Source organism: Sphaeramia orbicularis, chromosome 11 (assembly GCF_902148855.1).
Source record: "Sphaeramia orbicularis chromosome 11, fSphaOr1.1, whole genome shotgun sequence".
Taxonomy (NCBI): Eukaryota; Metazoa; Chordata; class Actinopteri; order Kurtiformes; family Apogonidae; genus Sphaeramia; species Sphaeramia orbicularis.
In genome coordinates, this window is record NC_043967.1 from 48,651,417 (window position 1) to 48,674,216 (window position 22,800).

At 36.2% G+C, this 22,800-nt stretch overlaps 1 protein-coding gene across 1 annotated transcript in view; it reads left to right on the forward strand.

Moving 5' to 3' along the window:
* The window catches only part of macf1a (microtubule actin crosslinking factor 1a), a 377,887-nt gene that overhangs the window by 203,419 nt on the left and 151,668 nt on the right, over positions 1–22,800 (forward strand). Inside the window, 15 exon segments of the mRNA XM_030146682.1 lie at positions 4,214–4,380; positions 5,818–5,930; positions 7,148–7,254; positions 8,507–8,626; positions 9,183–9,278; positions 12,547–12,674; positions 12,770–12,863; positions 14,341–14,495; positions 16,408–16,711; positions 17,486–17,614; positions 17,707–17,784; positions 19,542–19,703; positions 20,298–20,402; positions 22,087–22,182; positions 22,329–22,454. Coding sequence (XP_030002542.1) covers positions 4,214–4,380; positions 5,818–5,930; positions 7,148–7,254; positions 8,507–8,626; positions 9,183–9,278; positions 12,547–12,674; positions 12,770–12,863; positions 14,341–14,495; positions 16,408–16,711; positions 17,486–17,614; positions 17,707–17,784; positions 19,542–19,703; positions 20,298–20,402; positions 22,087–22,182; positions 22,329–22,454 — 1,980 coding nt within the window.

Genomic DNA, 22,800 nt, shown 5'->3' on the forward strand with positions numbered 1-22,800 from the left:
TTTCTTTTGACGTGTGAGACTTGCATTAACTTGCTAAAACATGGTTCTATGGGTGTGTCCCTTTTATATTTGTCAAAACTTTCTGAATCTGTCGTCACCAAAAGCTGTTTTTTTCTGACTGTGTAACTTCATCCAGATTTATTCAAAGAAAGCCAGTTAAACAAGTAAAGACCTGATGTCGTGAGCAGTCCCACATTATTCCATGAGTGAATGACATATATTCACAGTGAAATGATAGGTTTTATTGACGCAGCCCTCACACAGAGAGCTGCATCAATATTCAGATGGTGGATTAGATGCTGTGTACTTGTCTGCAAAGGAGTTTGTAGATGCGTACAGAGACAGAGCTCTGCAGGAAACGCAGCACAAGTATGCATTTGTTTCATCTCCCTGCTACAACTGCACATATTTGTATAGACAGTTGTATATATTAGGGGGTGTGGAGGTGATGTATAGAGAGCTGCCTGGCCCTGAATGTAATGAGTAGTGAATCATTTTGCTGGTTCTTTTTATGCGTCTTGAACGTTTGCGGGTTTGGGTTATCCTGCGTATGTGCATCTTTAACTTGAGTGTGTGCTGTTGTGAGATTTTTATGTACGTGTTGTCGGCCTTTACCCGTCCTTTTCGACTCTTTCCCCCTCCCCCTCATGTCTTTTTGGCTGTCGCTGCAGTCTCCTGGCACACACTGGACTGTCATACCACTCGATGTTAGCAGCAGGCGTAGAGACAGGGACAGAAAGACACTTAAAGAGGACGGACCGAAGGATACGGGATACAGAGGCGGGGACGATTGAAGAATACTGATGACAATAGCAGGAGTCGAGCACTGACAGATACAGCCTCTTCATCACTCAGCCTTTAGAACTGTGGACAGATAGAACTAAAGAGAGCAAATTGAAGAGAAGAAAGAAAATGGCCAAAGCGGTCGTGTTGCTCAGTCAACAGAACACAAAGTTAAAGTTGCTGCCAGTTTCCATGGAAGCTCTGAGGTTAGATTAACCCAAGTAAACAGGGATGTCCCGAAAAGTAGCCTCAGGAGCAGCGCTGACCAAAAGGCCTCGGTTGTACTGTGTTTGGTTATGATTTGATTTGTACAGTACATGTGACTTGGAACGAAATATGGAAAGATTCTTTTCTTGTTTTACTTAAAGGGTCATATTTTGCTAAACCCGCTTTTATTAGTCTTTGGTTTATTTGTTTGTGTATTTGGACCCTAATACTTCAAAAAGTTTGAATTTGAACCGTCCAGGTGCTGCAAAGCTATCTTTATATTCATTTTTGCAAAAATCAATTGGATTTCTACAATTTGTTTCAATTCCTGCTTAATTTGTTACGTCTATAAGTAGCTACGTCACAATATTTGCATATATAAGGTCAAAACTTCTGAGGAACATTTCTCTGAGTACGCCATAATTGTTTGTCAGCAGCAGCGGTTGTAGTCCGTACTGAAAATATGTCCAAACTTTGAGCCAGTTACCTAAAATGTTCAGTTGTTGGTTGAATGGGACAGAGCAGCACAGCCAACAACCTGGAGGGGGTGGGGTCATTTGCATTTAAAGGGCCAGCGCTCAAAATGACCTTTCAGGTGTCATTACTCAGAAATAGGGTTGTAGATGGACCTGTAGACCCAAGCAGAGCATTTACAGTTCATGTAGACCACAGGGAAAGGTTTTAAAATGCATAATTCCATTTAAAAAAAGCTAATTATCACTCCTTTAAATGTCCAGTTTATGAGATTTAGGCAAATCTAATTTAGTAATAGTTTTTATTAGTATATCATCCCTTGGAGTCCATCATGTTGCATTGCCATGTTTCTGTACTAGTTAAGAATAGATTATTTCTTCTTCTTTTTTTTCTGTTTTCTAGTGTTAATGACTTTATTGGTCTTATCACCTACTCTGTTTTAGCATGGATCAGAGTTCGTATCCCCTTAACTAAAAATCCCAGATAGAACAAACCAACCACTGGCTCTAACAAGGGACTTAAGTGTTTTTTGTGGCCCATGACATGCCACTGAATATCACATACTGCACCTATAACTCAGTAGTTTTGTATTCACTGTATCCCATTAATGTTATAGACTATGGTGGTCTGCAGTAGTCTGTTTTGCACTGCCATATTCTGCCAAAATATTATGGTGAACAGTGTCTTACTTTATCCACCATATAGCTAATGATGTAAATTAATTTTGGGACTTTATAACATGCTGTTAACATTACAATGCAGATCCTAAACCAGCAGCCTCAAACAATGAAGCACCAGGGACACTGTACAATACAACTCACAACTATTCTGAGGGTTGTAGGATTTTACTGAATTATCCTATATTATTTTATCTCTGTTGAATATTTCATTGCATTTCTTAAATGCAGCTGTATTGAAAAAATGAGTTCTTTACCTCTTTTTGTGTTAAAAACAGGAATGCAATACATGTCAGAAGTTAAAAAGTCCTTATTACATGAAAACATTTCAAGGTTGAAATGTAATTTCTTAAGATTCTTGCCAGACTCAAAATGCCCTTTTAACAGTTACTGAAGTTCTTTGGATTTGAAGTTAATTGTAAGTTATTTGAGGAGTGTTGTTACTGCGTGTTGAAGGTCAAAGGAGTCTAGAGTGAAGTGACTTTAAGATGAATTAACAAAGTCTGCATTGCATCAAAAAGATCTGCAATATACAGTCAGTATCGCAGTCTTCTTTGTATTAATGAGTATCAAACATGATGATGATGATGATGATGATGATGGCCTTTATTTAATCTAAGAATATATTGAGGTGAAGGCCTCATTTTCAATGTAAAAAAAGAAAACATAGAAGGTAATGGTAATAACAACAGGTAAACACAGATACAGTAAAAACTTAAAACATTTAGTGACGATTAAAGCAAAAACAAATGATAAAGGACAATTCACTAAAATAATTAAAACCAACTGAAATATACATAGTTTGAAGCAAGAATAATTATTAAAATATGGTGAAATTAAACATTTCAATTGCCATAAAGATACAAATAGCATAAGTCTTCTGTGCATAGTAGATAATAACTAGATTTTCCAACATCAGTAAAAACAGGTGGTATTTGCAGTAGGGAAAATAATATAAATAAATAAATTTTAAATATATATATATATATATATATATATATATATATATATATATATATATATATATATATATATATACACATATATAAAATCTGAGTGTGTTCAATGAAAAAGTAATGAGATGATAATAGAAGATAAAAGACCAGTAAGTGATTTATAAAAGAGAGGACCACCCATACAATTCAGTCCTAAGTACTATAGTTACTGTCAGTAATGAATCTTATAGTTGAGTGATAAACAGCATTAAGAGTTCCAGCAGAAGTATGTATGTACCAGATATCATCATAGACTGGTACTGATACGAACGCTGCCTCACCAATGCAGTGGAAAAATCAGTTTATTCCTATAGAAGAATCTGATTTTCTGTCTCAGTTCAGACACTAGATGTTTCAAAGTTAAATGTCATGACAGTGAATGTAAGATTTATTGGTCAGTGTTTGTATAAACCTCCATGTTAGGTTTTAATTCGGACTGAGAAACATCCAGCATCAGCGTAAAACAAAGGATAGATTATGTTTCGACTGGATGTAGAAGCTGCCGAGCATGTGAAGGCCGAGCAGATTGATCAGCATCTGAGGCAGAACAGATGAAAGGACATGAAAAACAGAAGAGACAGATCGAGGCTGGGGAGGGAGGAAGAAGAGGAGGAGGTGGAGGAGGGGGTGACACCAGACGAGAGGAGGGAAAGTGTTGGAGAAGCTACGAGCTAATGAACAGACCAGACCAAGATGGGGAAAAAAAGTCATGTTTTTATTGATTACCAGGACAAATGAGACGTTTGGAGGCAGACAACAGGTCGAGACACAGAAACGAAAACACCTTATGGGTTTGTGTTGCACAGAAACAATGCAGCTTCCTTCATCTCTGTTGTTTTGCTTCATCATTGTTTGCGTCTGCGTGGGATGATGTTAGAAAAGCTCATTTGTCAACTTTATGAGAAATCTGAAAGCTTTGAGTTAGTCAAATCTATAAATTACCCTGTGTTATGCCTACGTTTCAGTACACTTGGAAACACAGCTGAGCAGAGCAGTCCATCCTTTTACTGTTTTGTCTGATCACATTTCTGCAAACTATTAAAAAAAACTGAATCCTTTCTCTTTCGTTTCCTGCAGATTTCAGAGATCTACGTAAGTGGTGAGTCCGGCGACCTCACAGCCAAAGAGAAGCTGTTATTATGGAGCCAGCAGGCGACAGAAGGCTACCCCGGCCTCCGCTGTGTCAACTTCACCTCGTCATGGAGCGACGGACGCATGTTCAACGCTCTGCTGCACAGATACAGGTTAGAAGATGAGCAAAGAGCACATTCACACCACATTTAACCTTTAGATTATTAACTAGGGTTTACAGGCTGAATCAGAAGGAGTAGATATTATGACCCAATTAACATATTTGGAATCAATAATATGTCAGCTCAATTACATTAATAGACGTACATTACGCTACCCAGGCCTTATTCTACCCATAATGCATCTGTAAAGAATTGATTTTGAGTTTTAACCCTTGAAAGCCTTCATACTTAAGGAAATGCCAGGGCATAGTTTGATGATTTTGTCAGTTTTGACCTTATTCTTTAAGTCATTCACTCTTTCAGATGAAATAAACCAAACCTGGGAATGATGAAATATTTAAATAAATACAGCCCTATGTAAAAATCCTCATCTGACATTATGTTTGTTGGTTTAGTAAAGTTCTAATGACCACACATATGCATTTATCAGTCTCTATATAAATATATGTACAGCAGGAAAAAAAAAAAAGTTTCAGGGAGAAAACTGCTTTTATAAACCAAAGTGGTCGTATTTAGTGTGACCTCCCTTTGTACCTAACATGTCTTTTACCCTTTTCAGACAATATAAGATTTATTATATTTCTTATATCAGTAACAAATTTTACAAAAATAAGCAAAATGAGCCACAAATTGAGGAAAAAAATCAACATGAAGCCAAAATGAACAGAAAAAAAAAATCAACAAAATTAACCACATAATCAACAAACCAAACAGAATAACCAGAAACATGAACAGAAATCAACTAAGTAATCACAAAATGAAAGAAATTATCAGCAAAATGAGTAAAACTGTCCAAAAAAAAAGAAGAAATAAAGTAATTTCCCTTGTGGATCAATAAAGTTTGTCTAAGTCTAACAAAATTAACAAAATACCCCCCCCCCCCCCCCACCACCCCACACACACACACACACACACACACACACACACACACACACACACACACACACACACACACACAAAACAAACAAACAAAATGATCAAAAATTAATAAAATAATCAGGTTTCATTGAACAGCTTCTATTTAAGCCAAAGTGGTTGTATTTAATGTGACTTCCCTTTGCACTTAACAGGTTTATTTCATTAATTTTTTGACGTTTTATACCAGGTTTCATTCAACACATGTCAGATGTTTTCAGAAGCATAATTACTTGTAAATAAAAAAAAACAAAACATAATAAGATAAATACTTGTATTCATTGTCTTCCGCTTATCCAGATAAGATAAATAAATAAAATTAATAAATGAGTGTTGTTGACAGAATAGAACATTTCATTATAGCTTTGACTGAACCTAGAATGCTTTGAAGGTTCTCTTTCAGATGCTGCAGGACACACATGACAGAAATACTAATACATGACCGCAGATCAATCAGATTAAAACCGTTAAACACACTAACACGCCCTCTGTGTTTTTGTGTGTTTGTTCCAGGCCAGACCTGATCGACATGGAGGTGGTGTCGCGGCAGAGTAACCGTGAAAACCTTGAGCAGGCCTTCGAGATCGCTGAGTCGCTAGGGGTGACCAGACTGCTGGACGCCGAGGGTAAGACCCACACTGAAAGGAGTCGACAAATGAGTCCCACTGTAGAAACTGAACTGTGTGTGTTGAATAATCCCCCCCAAAAAAAGAACTACATATTATCTAAGCTGATTTTGTCCATCAGAATGTTTAATTCCACCTTAGAATTTTAATAACACAACAATTTTTGCACATTTATTTATGTGTATTTCTTTACTTATCCTATTGATAATATATTGTCTCATACATATTGTGCAAATGGGGGTTCTATTTGTGTCTTAATAGTGTTTTGTTATTTTTTTTTTTTTGTTGTTGTCTTTCTGTTGTATTGATAATTTCTCTCCTACTTTTTATTTTACTTGAATGGAGCAACTGTAGCACGAAAATTTCCCCTTGGGAATAATAAAGTATTCTGATCCTGATGATTTTAATTGTTTTAATTTCAGAACACACCAGTCCTAAAGATGTGACATGTTTCATGACAAGCTTAAATTAATTTACTCTCTATACATTTTTTTTCTCTTTATATTTTCATTTTTTCACTCGTTTCTGTTCTTTTTCTGTCTTTTTCTCTGCATTTGTTTGTTGTATTTTTGCTGCTGCTAACTGAAATTTCCCAACAATGGGATAAATAGTCTTATCTTATCTTATCTTACTCTTATTTTATCTTTAACTTTATCTTATGTTATTGTATCTTAATCTTAATCTTATTTTATCTTTATCTTATAGTATCGTATCTTCATCTTATCTTTATCTTATCTTATCTTATCTTATCTTACCTTATCTTAATCTTATTTTATCTTAAACTTTATCTTATGTTATCGTATCTTAATCTTAATCTTATTTTATCTTTATCTTATAGTATCGTATCTTAATCTTATCCTTATCTTATCTTAATCTTATTTTATCTTTAACTTTATCTTATGTTATCTTAATCTTTATCTTATCTTATCTTATCTTATCTTATCTTATCTTATCTTATCTTTCTTATCTTATCTTATCTTATCTTATCTTATCTTATCTTATCTTATCTTATCTTATCTTATCTTATCTTATCTTATCTTATCTTATCTTATCTTATCTTATCTTATCTTATCTTATCTTATCTTACCTTACCTTACCTTACCTTACCTTACCTTACCTTACCTTACCTTACCTTACCTTACCTTACCTTGAATGCAGTAAATAAGAATTAGTCACAAAACCCATTTTTCTAACACGACCCTTCATTTTCTCATCAGATGTCGACGTTCCGTCTCCAGATGAGAAGTCAGTCATCACCTACGTCTCCTCCATCTACGATGCCTTTCCCAAGATCCCTGAGGGAGGAGAAGGCATCGCCGCACATGTACGTCACGTAAAGCTCCACCCACTTATAGGACTTTCATGGCGCTTGAAGTTTAATCCACTTACAGTAATCTTGAGTCTAGTATCAAGTACCGAGTAAATAATTTGTACATAAGACTCAAGTACTCTTGGCATTCATTTAGAGTCTTTTCATATCTAAAGTTGGTGCTGCATACACTTAATTAAAAGCAGAGGAGACAAAATCATTTTCTTTCAATGAAAAACACAGTGCCTTCAAAGGTTAAATAAGTAGACGCAGCAGTGAAACTTGTTCCTCAGGCGACGTATGTTTTCTACTCAAACAATAAACAACGGCCATAGTTGTTATGAGAAGATGAATGTGCACAGAAACCACCCGTGGGTAGAAGCCACCAGAGTCAAATGGATTGATAAAACCCAGACACATAACGCTCCCTTTAGTGGCTAGTTGGTAAAAGGGAGGAGAAATGACACGGGAGAGGAAAAAGTGAGAGAATATTGTGTAAAAGTAACTTCAAACAAACACTGCGATTATACCTTCAGTATGAGCAGATGAATGGGAAAAAAAACTCACTTGGAATCCTGAATTTCTCATAGTGGCAGTATATATTCGGGGGGAAAAAGCTATGAAATATCTACAAAAAAATAGAAAAACCCTCAGTAACACCTATTAAATGGAGTTTAGATGGGTGATAAATGAAAAGTGTGGACATAATACTCACCCAGTTATAGTGATGGTCTGACTGTAGGTGAATTCCTTCACTTTCAACACCTTTTAGAATCTGAAGGTATGTTTCCATCCTCAAAATATGGCAGAAAGATTTTTATATTTGGGAGTTTTGGAAGATTAGGTGTATTGATGAAAGGTAAATGTGAATAAATTCAATAGAATCGTATTTTGTTAATATTTCTTCTGTGTACATCTACATGTTTGAAACACTAAGGAGACTACAATATTCATGAGATTTAGAAATAAAAATAAATGTTATATTACCTGGAAAACAACAATGAATCACCACTATGTATGACGAGCTATAGAAAGAGACGGCAGCTGGTCGAAACTTAAACCTAAAGAATGAATTTTTAACATTCTACAACAGCAGTGGATAGAAACGCAGAAAAATTAGCATTTTCTGTTTCCAATTATCTAAAAAGTTTGATTCTGATTGTTTCTGTAACATTTTCTAGCTCAACTATGCAACTCTACAGTGAATTATCCTGAACTAGAGGTTGATGTGCTTAATATCCTGTATTTTATTTTTCTTCTTCATTAGGAGGTGGACCAGCGCTGGTCAGAGTACCAGTCCAGGTTCTCCTCTCTGCTCCAGTGGAGCCGCCAGCATACAGCCCTTATGGCCAACAAAAACTTCCCACAAAACCCTGTGGAACTTAAGGTAGGAAGGAAGAACTCAACACTGATGCCATTTTATTTTTCTTATCTGTTTTTCATTATAGATTTTAAAAGTTAAAGTGCTTCCCGCATAAGGAAGTAAAAGAAAATAAGATCTACTTAAAGCATAAGTGTGAAAATCAGTCACATACAGATTCAGATTTATTGTCTTGAGTGCAGTTCTCTAAAAGATGACAGAAAATAAATAAATAAATAAAACACATTCATGTTTCAGTAAATTAGTTCTGGCGGTGGTGGGAATCAGAATCCATTACCTCATGTACATGGAGCCAGGAAGAAGGAACAGCAACAAGGCATTTCTGTAAAACCTTGAGAGAGGGGACAGAAGGGACAGCGGACATGTGAGAGAAAGGAGTCCACAAATTAGATCTGCGACAGGACAATAAGTGAAAGATCATTAAATCAGCTCAGAGGAGGTGGAAGTGAAAAGTCTTGAAAAGGGATCTTAATAGATTTGAGTTGGTATTGATCTTCAACTAAACCTGCGCTATTGATGACCTTGTAGTGTTCGTGTGTGACTTTTGTTCCTGTTCCTTCAGGCACTTTACAACGAGTACGTCCATTTTAAAGAGACGGAAATCCCCTCAAAGGAGATCGAAAAAGGTCACATCGAACATCTCTACAAACTGCTGGAGGTAAGCAAGAACGAGAAGAGGAAGAGGAGGAGAAGTGGCCAAATGTGGCACCACATCACATACTGGGTTCACTGTGCATCATGGGGTTGAGCTCAGAGGGGGGGGCAGGGGGGTTTACTTACCCCTGTGTTTGGGTTTAGTCATATTTACTCCCGAAGCAGTCTCATTTCCACCGCTGCGCTCTTCTGAATGCAGAGGATTGTTTGATCGAACACAAGCACATGATAACTGATAATCGTTTCTTTATTCTCACTCAGCTGATTTTACCAGAGTGTTTGTCTGTGATGTGATTCCTCATAAACATAACACTTAAGTCATGAAGTTTCTGAAGTGAGGTAGTTGATATGTTTGTTTATATCAGACGCACACACCCCGAAGAAGGGCTGGAAACTCTGGATGATCGATCATATGATAATCTTTAGGGGTAGAACTACAGTCCATGAAATGAACGCATACATTTTTCTCAAGTTTTTTTTTAAATGTACAGGCTTGTAAAAAAAATCCTAAGAATTTATTATCCTCTAGGGGATAATAAAGCACCTTGAACCTTGAACCTCAAGAGGTAATCCAGTTTATTTAAGGCTGTTATACATGGCTGCCAAAAACCTCCAGCTGTGGAGAAGTCGAGCTCTAAAATGTTCTGTTTGGACATGTTTTGATATTATGGATTCTAAATATTTCAGATAATTGCTCCGGCTTTTTTAGAAATAGAACAAGATATGTACATTTCTATAGTGAATAAACCTGCTGGGTGCAGATAATCACTGGAAAAATCCACACACTAATGTAGACCTTGCATTAGGTTTTATTTTTGCACCACTGCTCCTTCCTCAAGCTTCTAGAGAAACATATACAGAGTTCACCTTAACCCATAAAGACCCAGTGCTACTTTTCTGTTAGTTCCCAAATGAAATTTTCTCTGTATCTAATATTTCTTAAGTGATTTATCACCATTTATTATAATATTATCGTCTGTATTTTGCATTTTATCAGTATACATCAAGTATTTTCCTGTATTTAATTTACTGATCATGAAAATGTTCGTAAAACCTCATTAAAGTAGAGGGTTATTGTACCAAAAACAGAGAAAACTGAAGAAAAAGGGACTTTTTCAGTAAAATCTGTCAATAACTGAACATAAAATAAGTGTCTTCATCCACTGTTGTTGATCCAACTCCATGGGTTTTACTGGTCAATCAATGTTGTAGAAGATGATGGTGTTTCCATGGTAACTACGGAGCCTCTGAACGTCCAAATGGGTCATATCTGATGACCATGAAAAGACGACAAGCTGCATTTGACACCAGTTATTTACATGTATTAATATTATTAGTGGATCAACAGGTATTTAATTGTTTAGATCAGTAGATGGTTTGGGTCTTCATGGGTTAAATACCCAGAATCCCTTTGTGGTACCAATCATGAGATCTACTTAAAAATGTACATAATGTTCAAAAAGTATGTTATGAAAAAAGTTGGTCATAGCAAATAATGCAAAACAGAAGAGAATTGAACATCTTTATTGTCATTGTAAGAAGTACATGTTTGTATCACTGCCATCCATCCTGTACATCATCTTATAAAATCTACTATAAACATACAAATAAAAGCAGCTAAAATAAATGGGTAAAAAAAAAAAAAAAAAAAACAAGCTGAAACCCACCAGTCACACTCAAGCATACATTCTGTTATTGCACTGATCCTTTTAAAACATACTATACATCGGATTCTTTTCCTGTCTTGAGTGTGGTGATTTGCTGTTGGGTAAAATCTGATCTTAAATATATGAAAATGTACAAGAAAAAGAGAAGATCAGCGTCACAGCTTGATTCCCAGACTGCTGATACAGGAGCGATGCTGATGAGTGGAAGTTTATTTATTGTCATTCCATCCATATTTCCAAAGAATGTGCAATGGAATTTCTCAGGACTCTTGTCATCTGGAAAAATTGCAACAAGAAAATGTAGACATGCTTATGAAGAATATTATGAAAACAGAATAAGAGCAGCAGCTGGGAAAAAAAGACCTCTGTAAACACTATAAGATAAAATGATAGAAAATTATACTAAAAATGAAGAGTTGGTTAGTTGCAAAAAAATCCTCAATTCCTATTGATGTCAAGGGGTTTTTATTGTTGTTGTTTGGTTACAAACTATGCTTTTTTTCTTCAATATTTAATTAAATTACAGCTCAAAGGAATCCAAAATAAATGTACTCATTGAAGTAAAGTCTGTATGGTCAGACGTCTGCAGCTGGCAGCGACTCACCGAGTTACTCAACCATGATGATTCCTCTCAGGATCATTTTCTCTGACAGTTACAGCTGTTATCGACGACACTGAGTTCATCATATATGTCAGCTGTAATATCTGCCTGTCTGCAGGACAGATGAACATTTGCCAGATATTATCAAAATCACAGTATGGACAAGTGCAATATTGCGGGAGCTGCAATTTTTCTGATGGAGGCAATTTTTTTAGTGAAAACACCAACACCTAAACCTTCCATCTCTATTAAAAATGTGACTCATATTGTGAAATGCATCAAAATAACTGATATTTTTTCATAAGATATCAGGTTTTTGGTTGTTTCAACAGCAGCAGAAAAACTGAAAAACTGTTTATTTTTATTTAACCATTCAAGGCACATTAAGAAAGCATTCTTATTTACAACTGTGACCTGGCAAAAGGCACAAGATTAAAATAAAACAAACGGGGCAATCAAAACATTTGAATAAGTTAACATATCAATAAATTTTTTACAATATTTGAAGTAAGTAATATTTATTTATATAGCACTTATCACATAGAAACCTCACAAGGTGCTTTACAGATTAAAAGGATACAAGACAGCGACACACACAAAAAAAATACAAAATACTTTACAGATTAACAGACATAAGACAGCAACACACAAAAAGGATACAAAGTGCAAAAATATAAAATATGAAATTGTAAAATACACAATAAAATCAAGGAATACCCATAAAATCAGTAGAATAAAGGTGCGTCTTAAGATGCCTCTTTAACATGTCCACTGAGGCTGCTGCTCGTAGCTCATTCCACTGGGAATGTTTATGGAGTAGCAAAGTTTGACAGCACTGACATTTATTTATTCAACACAATAATCGGTATGATTATCTGAAAGCCAGGTCATAGGACAAATAAAAATATAAGATGTAAGATCATACGATATAAGATCATCAGATCAGCCCTGAGGCATGAGATGTTCATGGTTTCTGAATGGTTTGTGTGTTGTTTGTGCTTCAGGTGTGGATAGAGTTCGGGCGTATTAAGCTTCCTCAGGGCCTCCATCCCAATGACCTGGAGGAGGAGTGGGGCAAACTCATCCTGGAGATGCTGGAGAGAGAAAAGGCTCTAAGGCCGGCTGTCGAGAGGTACAGTGTCCTCTAACCCTCACTTTTAGTAACAGAATGTAAGGAAACCAAACATGCTGATGTGTGTGTGTGTGTGTGTCTTTGTGTGTTTTCAGACTCGAGCTGCTGCTTCAAAGAGCCAATAAGATCCAGAACATGGCTCTGGACTGTGAGGAAAAACTGACGCTGGCTAAAAACACACTCCAGGCTGTGAGTCTCTCAGTTTAACGCCCTTTTAATTTCCTTCCACTCCAGTATGTTGGGTAGATGTTTTATCATTTGGGTTAGTGTTTTACAGTGTGTTAATGTGTACTAGCTGTAAAAGCAAGTGCCAGGCTGGGACAATAAATATTTACTTACCTCTTTCTCTTCATTGTGCAAACACACTCTATCTCCTCTGTGAGTCTTAGCCTTAAATACAGTCGATGCATCTTTGATTCACTCCACATCACTGAGCCTGTTTACATGAGGATCAGATAATTAAAACATTTAACAATTGGATCTGATAAGTTGACATGCATTTCAGAAATTTGAACGGCCCTAGTTTACATGTTTCAGTCCACTATTGGATTTCTTTCAGAGTATGTACATATGTAGTAATGATAGACTCAACCTTCCTGTTCCTTTAATTTTCTATTTCTTTCTTTCTTTCTTCTTCTTCTTCTTCTTCTTCTTTTTTTTTTTTTTTTTTTAACATAAGAGCAGATGTAAAAGAGTGAAATAAATCGGATTAACAGGTATACATGCACAAAGACGTTGGAGTATTAGGGAGAAATCCAGGTGTGTTAATCCAATTTGTCATAATCAGATTACTGCTGTTATGTTCTGAAACATATCACATTATGCTGATTAGATTAGATTAGATTAGACTTTATTGATCCCACAACAGGGAAATTCAATTGTCAAGGCAGCAACAAAATAAAGTGCAAGAAAATATGTGCATCCATAAGATAGTGCAAAAGTCAAACGATATAAAATAATAATATTAAAGATCATTATAAAACTTTTTTCATTCATTTTTTCATTCATTTCATTATAAAACTCAGATAGATAGATAGATAGATAGATAGATAAGCTTTATTACAGACTCATAGTCCACATTAAAAAGCAAACAGATACATACAAACACAATAAAAAAAAATGTAAAAAAAAAAACCCTCTGTACTTTCAAGAACCAGTCATACCAGTGTTTCCAGATCAGAGATGTGTAACGTACAGAACTATATACAAGATTAGTCAGCAATAAAATTACAGTATTTTCTGAATGATTCAGGTGACACATAAATTTAAACATCAGATTTCTGAAGGAATATATACAATGGAAAAATTAACTCACAAACAATGACTACAAGATGCACAAATGGACAAAAAATGGAATAAATGGACTCATTACAGACCCCGGAATGGTGGAAGGACTGAATAATGTGAATGTAGTGTTGTGTAGTGTACCCACGCAAGGTTTTTTGTTGTTTTTGGTGACTATGTGTTTCTAAAATACCAATAAAATCTGAAGTGAGAAACAAAAACAAACTCCTTCAACTTCAAAAATTGGTTCACGATCATATTTTTAGCGTACATGTAAATGGGCTCACTGTCATCATAGCTCGGAAAAACACTGTTACACATAAGCCAAGCCAATAAATAATTCTAAATAGTCAAATAAACCACTGCCTTGTCTTGTGTCCAGGACATGTCTCGCGTGGAAAGCGGCGAGGCGGTTCAGTGTGAGCGGGAACTGGCCTGTTACCTGCAGGACTGCGAGTCTCTGATCAGACAACTCAACCAGGAACTGAAAGTCCTTCGAGATGAGAAGTATTACCAGGTGGAGCAGCTGGCGTTCAGGTGGGTCTGGAGGATTCAGCTCTCATTTAAGTGGTTCCTCTGTATCGAATTAGTTTAATAAAAGTCAATTTAAATGAACAACAGGAACACACAGATTGTTAGACATCATTACAGGTTAACAGGCTCCATTTTGGTTAAACCTGTAATTGTTTGCATTTGTTTGTTTGTTTATTTCGAATATTTGCAATAAAATCAACAACAAAAGAATTATATAAAAAAGAAAGTAAACCATTCGAAAAGGAGCAGGATTGAAGTTTAGTTTATAAAGTCTCGCCCCGTTACTCCATCCATTTAAATCAGCGGTATCAGAAAATAAGAGGAAGATAATTCCTCATTTGGTGCCTTGTCAACATTTTCCTCAAATAATATTAATGTATCAGAAAAACAGACCTGATCTAGTCATTATATGTTTACGCATTTGGCAGACGCTTTTTTCCAAAGCGACTTACAGGGGAAAACCAATTAAATCGCTCAATCAATCAAATTTTATTTATATAGCGCCAGATCACAAAAAAGTTATCTCTTGACATTTTATATATAGAGTTGGTCAAAACCAGACTCTAAGTCAATTCTACAGAAACCCAACATTATATGTTCAGAAGCATTTTCATTTTGCATCTATGAACCTTATAAAGTAATACTTCTGTTCACTATTCATGTCTGTTTCATGGAGCTTCTACTCCACTACATCTCACAGGCAAATATTGTATGTTTTACTCCACTATATGTATCCGACAGCTTTAGTTGATTTTACTCTTTTTCATCTCCTTCCTGTCCACTAATAACAATGTATCTCCAAATTTCTTATGTTAACTGTTAATAAACCGAAAGCTGAACTGTTACTTTATCAACAGTTTAGATCAGTAGAGGCTTTTGGTCAACGGTGGATGTTTGGGTCTTTATGGGTTAAACTAAATAAATGCTTGAGCTTAAAAATGCCTCATCCTAAAGCTGGCAACAGAACTGAGTTCTTCTTCTGAGCTCAAAAGTTGAATTTTTGTCGACATTCTTGGTTCTCAAAGGAAAGCAACACAACATACATATGATGGTTGTGTAGATTACAAGTTTATATAGCGTACAAAGAATTTCAGATGAGCTCAAGATAAAATAAGATTTTATTGATCTCACCGTTTTTGAAATTGCAGTGTTTACAGCAGCAAAATACAGAAAAAGTGCAGATGACAGGCAGAACATTTGAGAGTGAATCAGGAAATATAAAACAGTATCTGCTCTTTGCTTGTTCTGGACATAAATAACTTCTACAGCAGTGAAATGCAGCAGGACTATAATATAAAAACTTAATATATAATGGTAAAACACTAGCCAGAGCCACTTTAATGCACTGTGTCTCCATTTACTTGTCATAATTTCTGTGCATTTTGCTGATGATACTTCCATACTTTTACTGAGTTGCAGAAACATTACTCAGGTAGTACACAGCAAATGAGGATCTAAATCCTAAAAAGGATCTTTTTTTGTTAATCAAGGTGATGTCATCCTGCTTCAACTAAGATTTATACTAACAGCCTTATTTCTGGAAGTGGACATTATTTGTTTGCTGTGATTGTTATTGTTTTCTTTAATTTCCATCCTATGTTGCCTATGGAGGTTTGTAGGGATACACATACAGCTGAGAAAAAGGAAAAGAAACTAATTGAACTGTATTTAAATGTATACATTGTATTTTACTGATAAAAAATTATCTTTTTTTGCTCCTTTATTGGAACCAACACTGGACAACTTTAATTCACATTTAAAAACATGTATTGTATGAATTATATAGAATTTAACAGAGGATCACTGCTTCAGATTGCTGTATCCACCTCATAAATCATCACAAACAAAAGAACAGTCATGTGGATTCATGTTTTTGATGTGTTTTTTTTTTTTTTTTTTTTTTTTTTACCTCCAGAGTGTCCTGCCTTCAGGAGGAGCTGGTCTCCCTCAGGCTGCAGTGCTCCAGCGTCTACAGGAAAGGCCACTTCTCTCAAGCCCTCGGCAGCACGGGGGCAGAGTTCACCAGCCAGCGGCCCACCGACAGTGGCCTGTCACTGGGCCAGACTCTGCTGGGAGCTGTGGGTGCAGTGGGAGCAGTGGGAGCTGCACTCCTGCGCCGACCCATGGCTCGCTCCCAGCTGGTGGCCATGTCTTCATCAGAGGACGAAGGAAGCCTCAGGTTCATCTACGAGCTGCTGGGATGGGTGGAGGAGACACAGGTCAGGCTCCGGAACGCACATGTTTACTCATTTAACAATAAGGTAGTAATTTAATGAGCTGCAGAAGCAAAACCAACAACTAATTTATATAGAAGTACAAAAAATAATTTTGAAATCACAATGTTAAACACACAATTTATTTATGAAGTTTAGTTTTCTAATAACTTTAATTCCTTTTAAGATATTGTCTTGTACTGAGAAGTGTCTAAGAACAAGAAGCTTTTCAGGCCCTGATCAGATATTTTGTCATATTTTGTCATAAATCAACATTAGTCTAGTTAAACATGTAGTTATTATACAACTAACCTTATGTAGAGCTGTGTCCAGAAATGACTTTTTGCTTAAATGTGATTTATTCATCTATAAATGTCTTTGAAACTTATAAATGCTAATAATTGTTCTTCAGTGTATCTCAGAAACATATCGTTAGCCTTGTAGCATAATTGCCTAAAGCAGTACTTAAACAATTATGCTACGAGGCAATATGGGCAAAACCTGAAGCAGCAAAGCTTGCAAATATAAAAACTGCATCTGCTGCCTAAACTCTGGGTCACAACTGTACTTTTTTTTTTTTTACACAAAAATCAGAATATCTGATAGACTGAGATTATATTAAACACCAATCAACACATTTCAGATAGGTGCTTGATTAAAATGACTGTTAAGAGAAAAGGACTGAAACCTACAGTTTGATTAGGTTTTTGAACATAGTAAATAATAACAAATTAATGTAGTGTATTTTGACCCTCATATGGGCTGGTTTTATTGTTTCAGGACATGTTGGAGCGAGCCGAATGGGGCGCAGACCTTCCGTCTGTAGAAAAAAACCTTCAAGAGCACAACTCCATTCACACTGCAGTCGAGGAGCTAATGAGCAGTCTGCAGGAGGCCCGCAGCTACGAGGTAGAACACACATCACACACATACAGCACATACGGTACAAGCTTCCTGCTGTGAACTCAAGTAACAAAGCTTTACTCTTTTCTCCCCCAAAGCCTAAAGTCTCTCCAAATTTCAAGAGCAGTTATTCTGAAACCCTGGCCAAGCTGGAGCATCAATACTGCAAACTACTGGTCAGTCTCCACTCAGAATGTGTGGTTTTGTGTCTGTGGAAGTGAACCTCTTTGTTTCCTGCTTCTTCCCTCCTTCAGTTAATCCCATTAGAGCATGGCAGGACTCTCACATTTACATCACACAAATCTGCATCTGCTCTCTTTTGTTCTTTACCTCAGTTCCCCCCTTTTCATGTCCTTTCCCCCTTTCCTGAGCTTCTGTCTCTGATATAATTTGGCTCTACATGTATCATCAAATGACATTTTGCATATTAACATCTGCTTTTACTTTGATTTCTGAAGTGAACATTGGTATTGCATCCTACCTTTTAAATAAAAGATAAGCTGGTGAGGCCTTGGATTCTTCTCTCAGTTCATTAACACTGGTTTATCCTCAGTCGGTTCGACTACTTTCTGAATGTGCAATTTTATCTGCTCTCAAACCAACATTAATCGAGTAATGTAGGTTCTGTTTTTACCCATGAAGGAGGAACCTGAATAACCTGAACAACCATCTACAACCTGAAATGTATTTAAAAGAATAAGCGCAATTTCGCAATTTATTATTAACACAACATAAAGGTCACAATGGAGCTACATATGCACAAAACATTTAGTAACAGGGATTACATGGTTAAAATTGCACTTGGTTTTCTTAAGACATGTCAGGTTATTGATATTTGTTCAGGTTATTCACATTTTATTGTGAAGGGATTGTTTTTAAATGGAAATATTTTAATTTTAATCTAATAGAAATAAATAGAAATAGGAGAGAAAATTTGGAATTGTCATTATTTATAGGATATTATACTATTATTTCACTAGAGATCACAGTGGACTGTATGTGGCCTTTGAACTAAGCTGAGTTCAACTGCCTTGGTGTTTATTGCCTTCAGTGCAGTTTTTTTGTTTTGGAAATTCATTTCATGGACCGGATTGGACTCTTTGATGGGCAGGTTTTGGCCTGCAGGCCATATGTTTGACACCCCTGACGTAGCTGTTTACATTGCATGTTTTTCAAGTGAGAAATAATAAAACACAATTACTGTGGTGAAAGACACACACAATATAACAGCATATTAATTAGAGGAGTAAAACTAACTAGCACATTGATCCGTTGGGAGCTGCGGGTTCTAGAGCCACTGATATTATCATTATTATTATTATTATTATTATTTTTTGCTTAATTCAAGATAATTTTTTTTTGCTTAATTCAAGCAAAAAAATCTGCCAATGGAAAACAAGTGAAAATTATCTTGGTAAGATTTCTTCAAACTAGATTTTTTAAGATCTATTGTCTAAAAATAAGTTCTTACATCTCACTAAAAAGTTACTCTTTAAGTCATTGTGTCTTATTTTAAGAGTGATGAGATATTTTGACTAGAAATGAGAAAAATACACTTGGTAAGATTTAGATTTTTACAGTGTAGCAACGTGATTGGCCATTGGGAGGCTATTGTATTCCAAAATTACTAATATCTTCCAAAATATTGGTCCTATCAACTTGCCATTTTTGCTAGTCTCTTCCTTGACCATAAATACTTAAGTGTGACAAACGGCAGCAGTCGGCTCTTTCCGGATTTTGTGTGATGCCCGAGACGCACACACAGAGTCCACTTCCCCTATATAATATAGGATATCACGCAATGTAACAGGACTAAGAGTTTCTTCAAATCTGTCTAAATGTTCTAGTATCAACAGTAAAACAGCCGATCAGATTCATTTCCTCTGCTCTGCTGATCAGCGTGACGATGCTGTTGTTTGTGTCGTTACCATAGGAACATTCGTCATGGCGCCTGCGGAGCTTGGAGAGTCTGCACACGTTTGTGTCACACTGCACTGAGGAGCTGATCTGGCTCAACGAGAGGGAGGAGGAGGAGATCGCCTACGACTGGAGCGACAACAACTCCAACATGAACGCCAAAAAAGAGTTGTACACTGTGAGTGACGGCGCTGCGAACGATAGATAGATAGATAGATAGATAGATAGATAGATAGATAGATAGATAGATAGATAGATAGATAGATAGATAGATAGATAGATAGATAGATAGATAGATAGATAAAGATACTTTGCTTTGCATACAGCACAAGACAAAAAACACACAGACTGACACAGAACAAAACAAACAAACAAAAAAAAAACACCCAACCCCCCCCCCCCAAAAAAAAAAAAACAAAACAAAACAAACAAACAGTGGGTTAGTAACCAGGTTGACATTAAGGTTAGTATATACACTCTAAAATACACTAAAGAATTTCCTCTAAAAGATAGACCGAGAAGAACTGTGGCACCAGAACTGATTATATGTGTCATTAATTTATGAGGGAAAAAGATACAGCCAGTAATTATTTTGCCTTTATTATTTATTATTCTATTTTTTATTATTATTTTACATTATTATTATATTTTATTATTTATAACCCTAACCCTAAAACACAACAATTTTATAATGGTTATTAATTGCACACCGACACTTTTTCCACACTCATAGCAGCCTGTGACGTTCCTTCTTTTCCTGTTCTGCTCGTAGGAAATGAGGTTAGAGCTGGACGAAAAACAAGATGTGATGCGATCGCTCCAGGAAACGGCCAACCGTCTGTGTCAGGATAACCATCCAGCCAAACAGACTGTGGAGGTGAGGCTGGGATCGATTCAGCTCCGCTCAATAACCTTTAGATATGTCAGGTTTCATCCTTGTGACATATTTGAGAGAAATGTTTACCCAGAGTGCTTTGGGTTAAATCCAGTATGCTCTCTGTGATATACTGATTATGTCCTAAAGAGCATTAGCTGTGACATTTATAAAGCTATTGGGTGATTGTTAGATAGAGAAGCGCAGCGGTAACAGAGAGAAAAAAATAGAAACAGCCTGTGACATGTTGATGAGTGCACAGTTGCTAACTATGCAGTTCATCCATGTCAATACTCAGATGTGTTAGAGCAGGGATCTCAAAGTCATTTTTTTTCAGGGGCCACATTCAGTCCCATTTGATCTCAGGTGGGCCAGACCAGTAAAATAATAGCGTAATAACCAATAAATAATGACAACTCCAAATTTTTGTCTTTGTTTTAGTGCAAAAAAAAAAAAAAACCTGTAATTTATGAAAATACTTACTTTTACAAACTATCTAAGCAAAGAAGATGTGAATTACCTGAAAAAAATGAAATTCCTTAAGAAAAAATAAGTGCAATTTTAACAATATTCTGCCTCAGCTTATCATTTATATCTGTGCATTATGGATCGGATCTACAAAGACACTAAACACTTAGTAACAGGCAGAAAATTGTTAAAATTGTGCTTAATTTTCTTTGGACATTTCAGGTTGTTAATATTAGTTCAGGTTATTCACATTTTATTGTTACAGGATAGTTTGTAAATGTAAGTATTTTCATAATTTAATGTTATTTTTTGCACTAAAACAAAATCAAAAATTTGAAGTTGTCATTATTTATAGGCATAATGTAATATTATTTTTTTCACATCAAACCAAGAAGAAAATATGGAGTCATTATTTTTTGTGGATTATTATATTATTATTGGTCTGTATGTGGAACCTGAACTAAAATGAGTTCCACAGCCTTGACTGTGGAATTTTTGCACTTTGCAAATTCATCCCACGGGCCGAATTGGAATCTTTGGCGGGCCACATTTGGCCCCCGGGCCGCATGTTTGAGACCCCTGTGTTAGAGAATCCCAGCTAATGCTTTGCAGAGAAATAATGGTCATTTTGTGACTAGTGATGGTAAAAATCCTATCAGACTGCCAGCCCAGATCAGATTTTTGGCATAACTGTTATATTCAGATTGATTTGAGAAGGTCTGGCCAACAGATAAAAGGCATGAAATATGATTTTTGCAAATTGGAATCCCAGTCGGATACCTCACATCGTGGAGACACTGAACGCACAAATTGTATTTCAAAGTTGCGACAGGAAGCGATGGATGTGAAATCAAGACTGATGGAAGTGTGGAGCAATGAAGGGCAACATGGAGCAGGCAGCTAAATAAACCATCTGCTGTCGTTTCATTTACAGCGACAGGAAGGACCTCCATTTGTCAGTCTTCCATGACAGAAAGCTGCATCACAGGCTCAGACAGTTCATTCCAGATCACTGTGTCATTATGCAGATGTGTCAGTGATGCCCGGACACACACATCTGATATTATCACTTGCAGTCTATGTTAAAGAGCTCATTTGATGAAACTATCTGATTTGGTCTGAGCATAGCCTTAAAGCCTCTAGTTAATAGTTCTGTAACTCAAACGTGACATGACTGCTGTCGGTCTTCCTCCATCTTCATCTTTCTGTTGGTTTCCAGGCGTACAGTGCAGCCCTGCAGACCCAGTGGCAGTGGGTGAACCAGCTGTGTGTGTGTGTAGAGCAGCACCTTAAAGACAACACCACATACTTCCAGGTGAGGTCATTTGAATTTTAGCTTTTAAACTGACTCTCTATTGACAGTCGTTTATTTCTATGTGTTGATGATCCTCCAGATTTTTCACAGCATGCAAACAATAACGGTGTAAAATTAAACCGTCCTCTTCTCCTTCTGTCTTTCAGTTTATGAGCGACGCTCGGGACTGTGAGTCATACCTTCGGCAGCTCCAGGAAACTATCAAGAGACAATATACCTGCGATAAAAACAGCAGACTGAGCAAACTGGAAGACCTGCTGCAGGACTCCATGGTATGTGGTCATTTTCAGTAACCCCTGTTTTTAGTGGAGAATTATTACAGGCATGAAGGGTCCTGGGATTATTGCTTTACAATTAATTTTTCTTTTCCAAAAGTCACAAAAAAGACAATAATTTGAATTTTAGCTCTTGGCTTAAGTGTGTTTTGGAGGATTTTTATCGATCCCGCATTAACAAAACTACAAAAAAAGAACAAAATGGAAGGATAAACTAATGTGATGTCTGCCTTAAAAATAAAGAAATTCTATGTGTTTTTGTTAACATCACTTTCAAGTACAGCAGTGTATTTCCTTCACTCTATATATGTTTACTTGGAAATAATTAATTTGACCTTTGCAA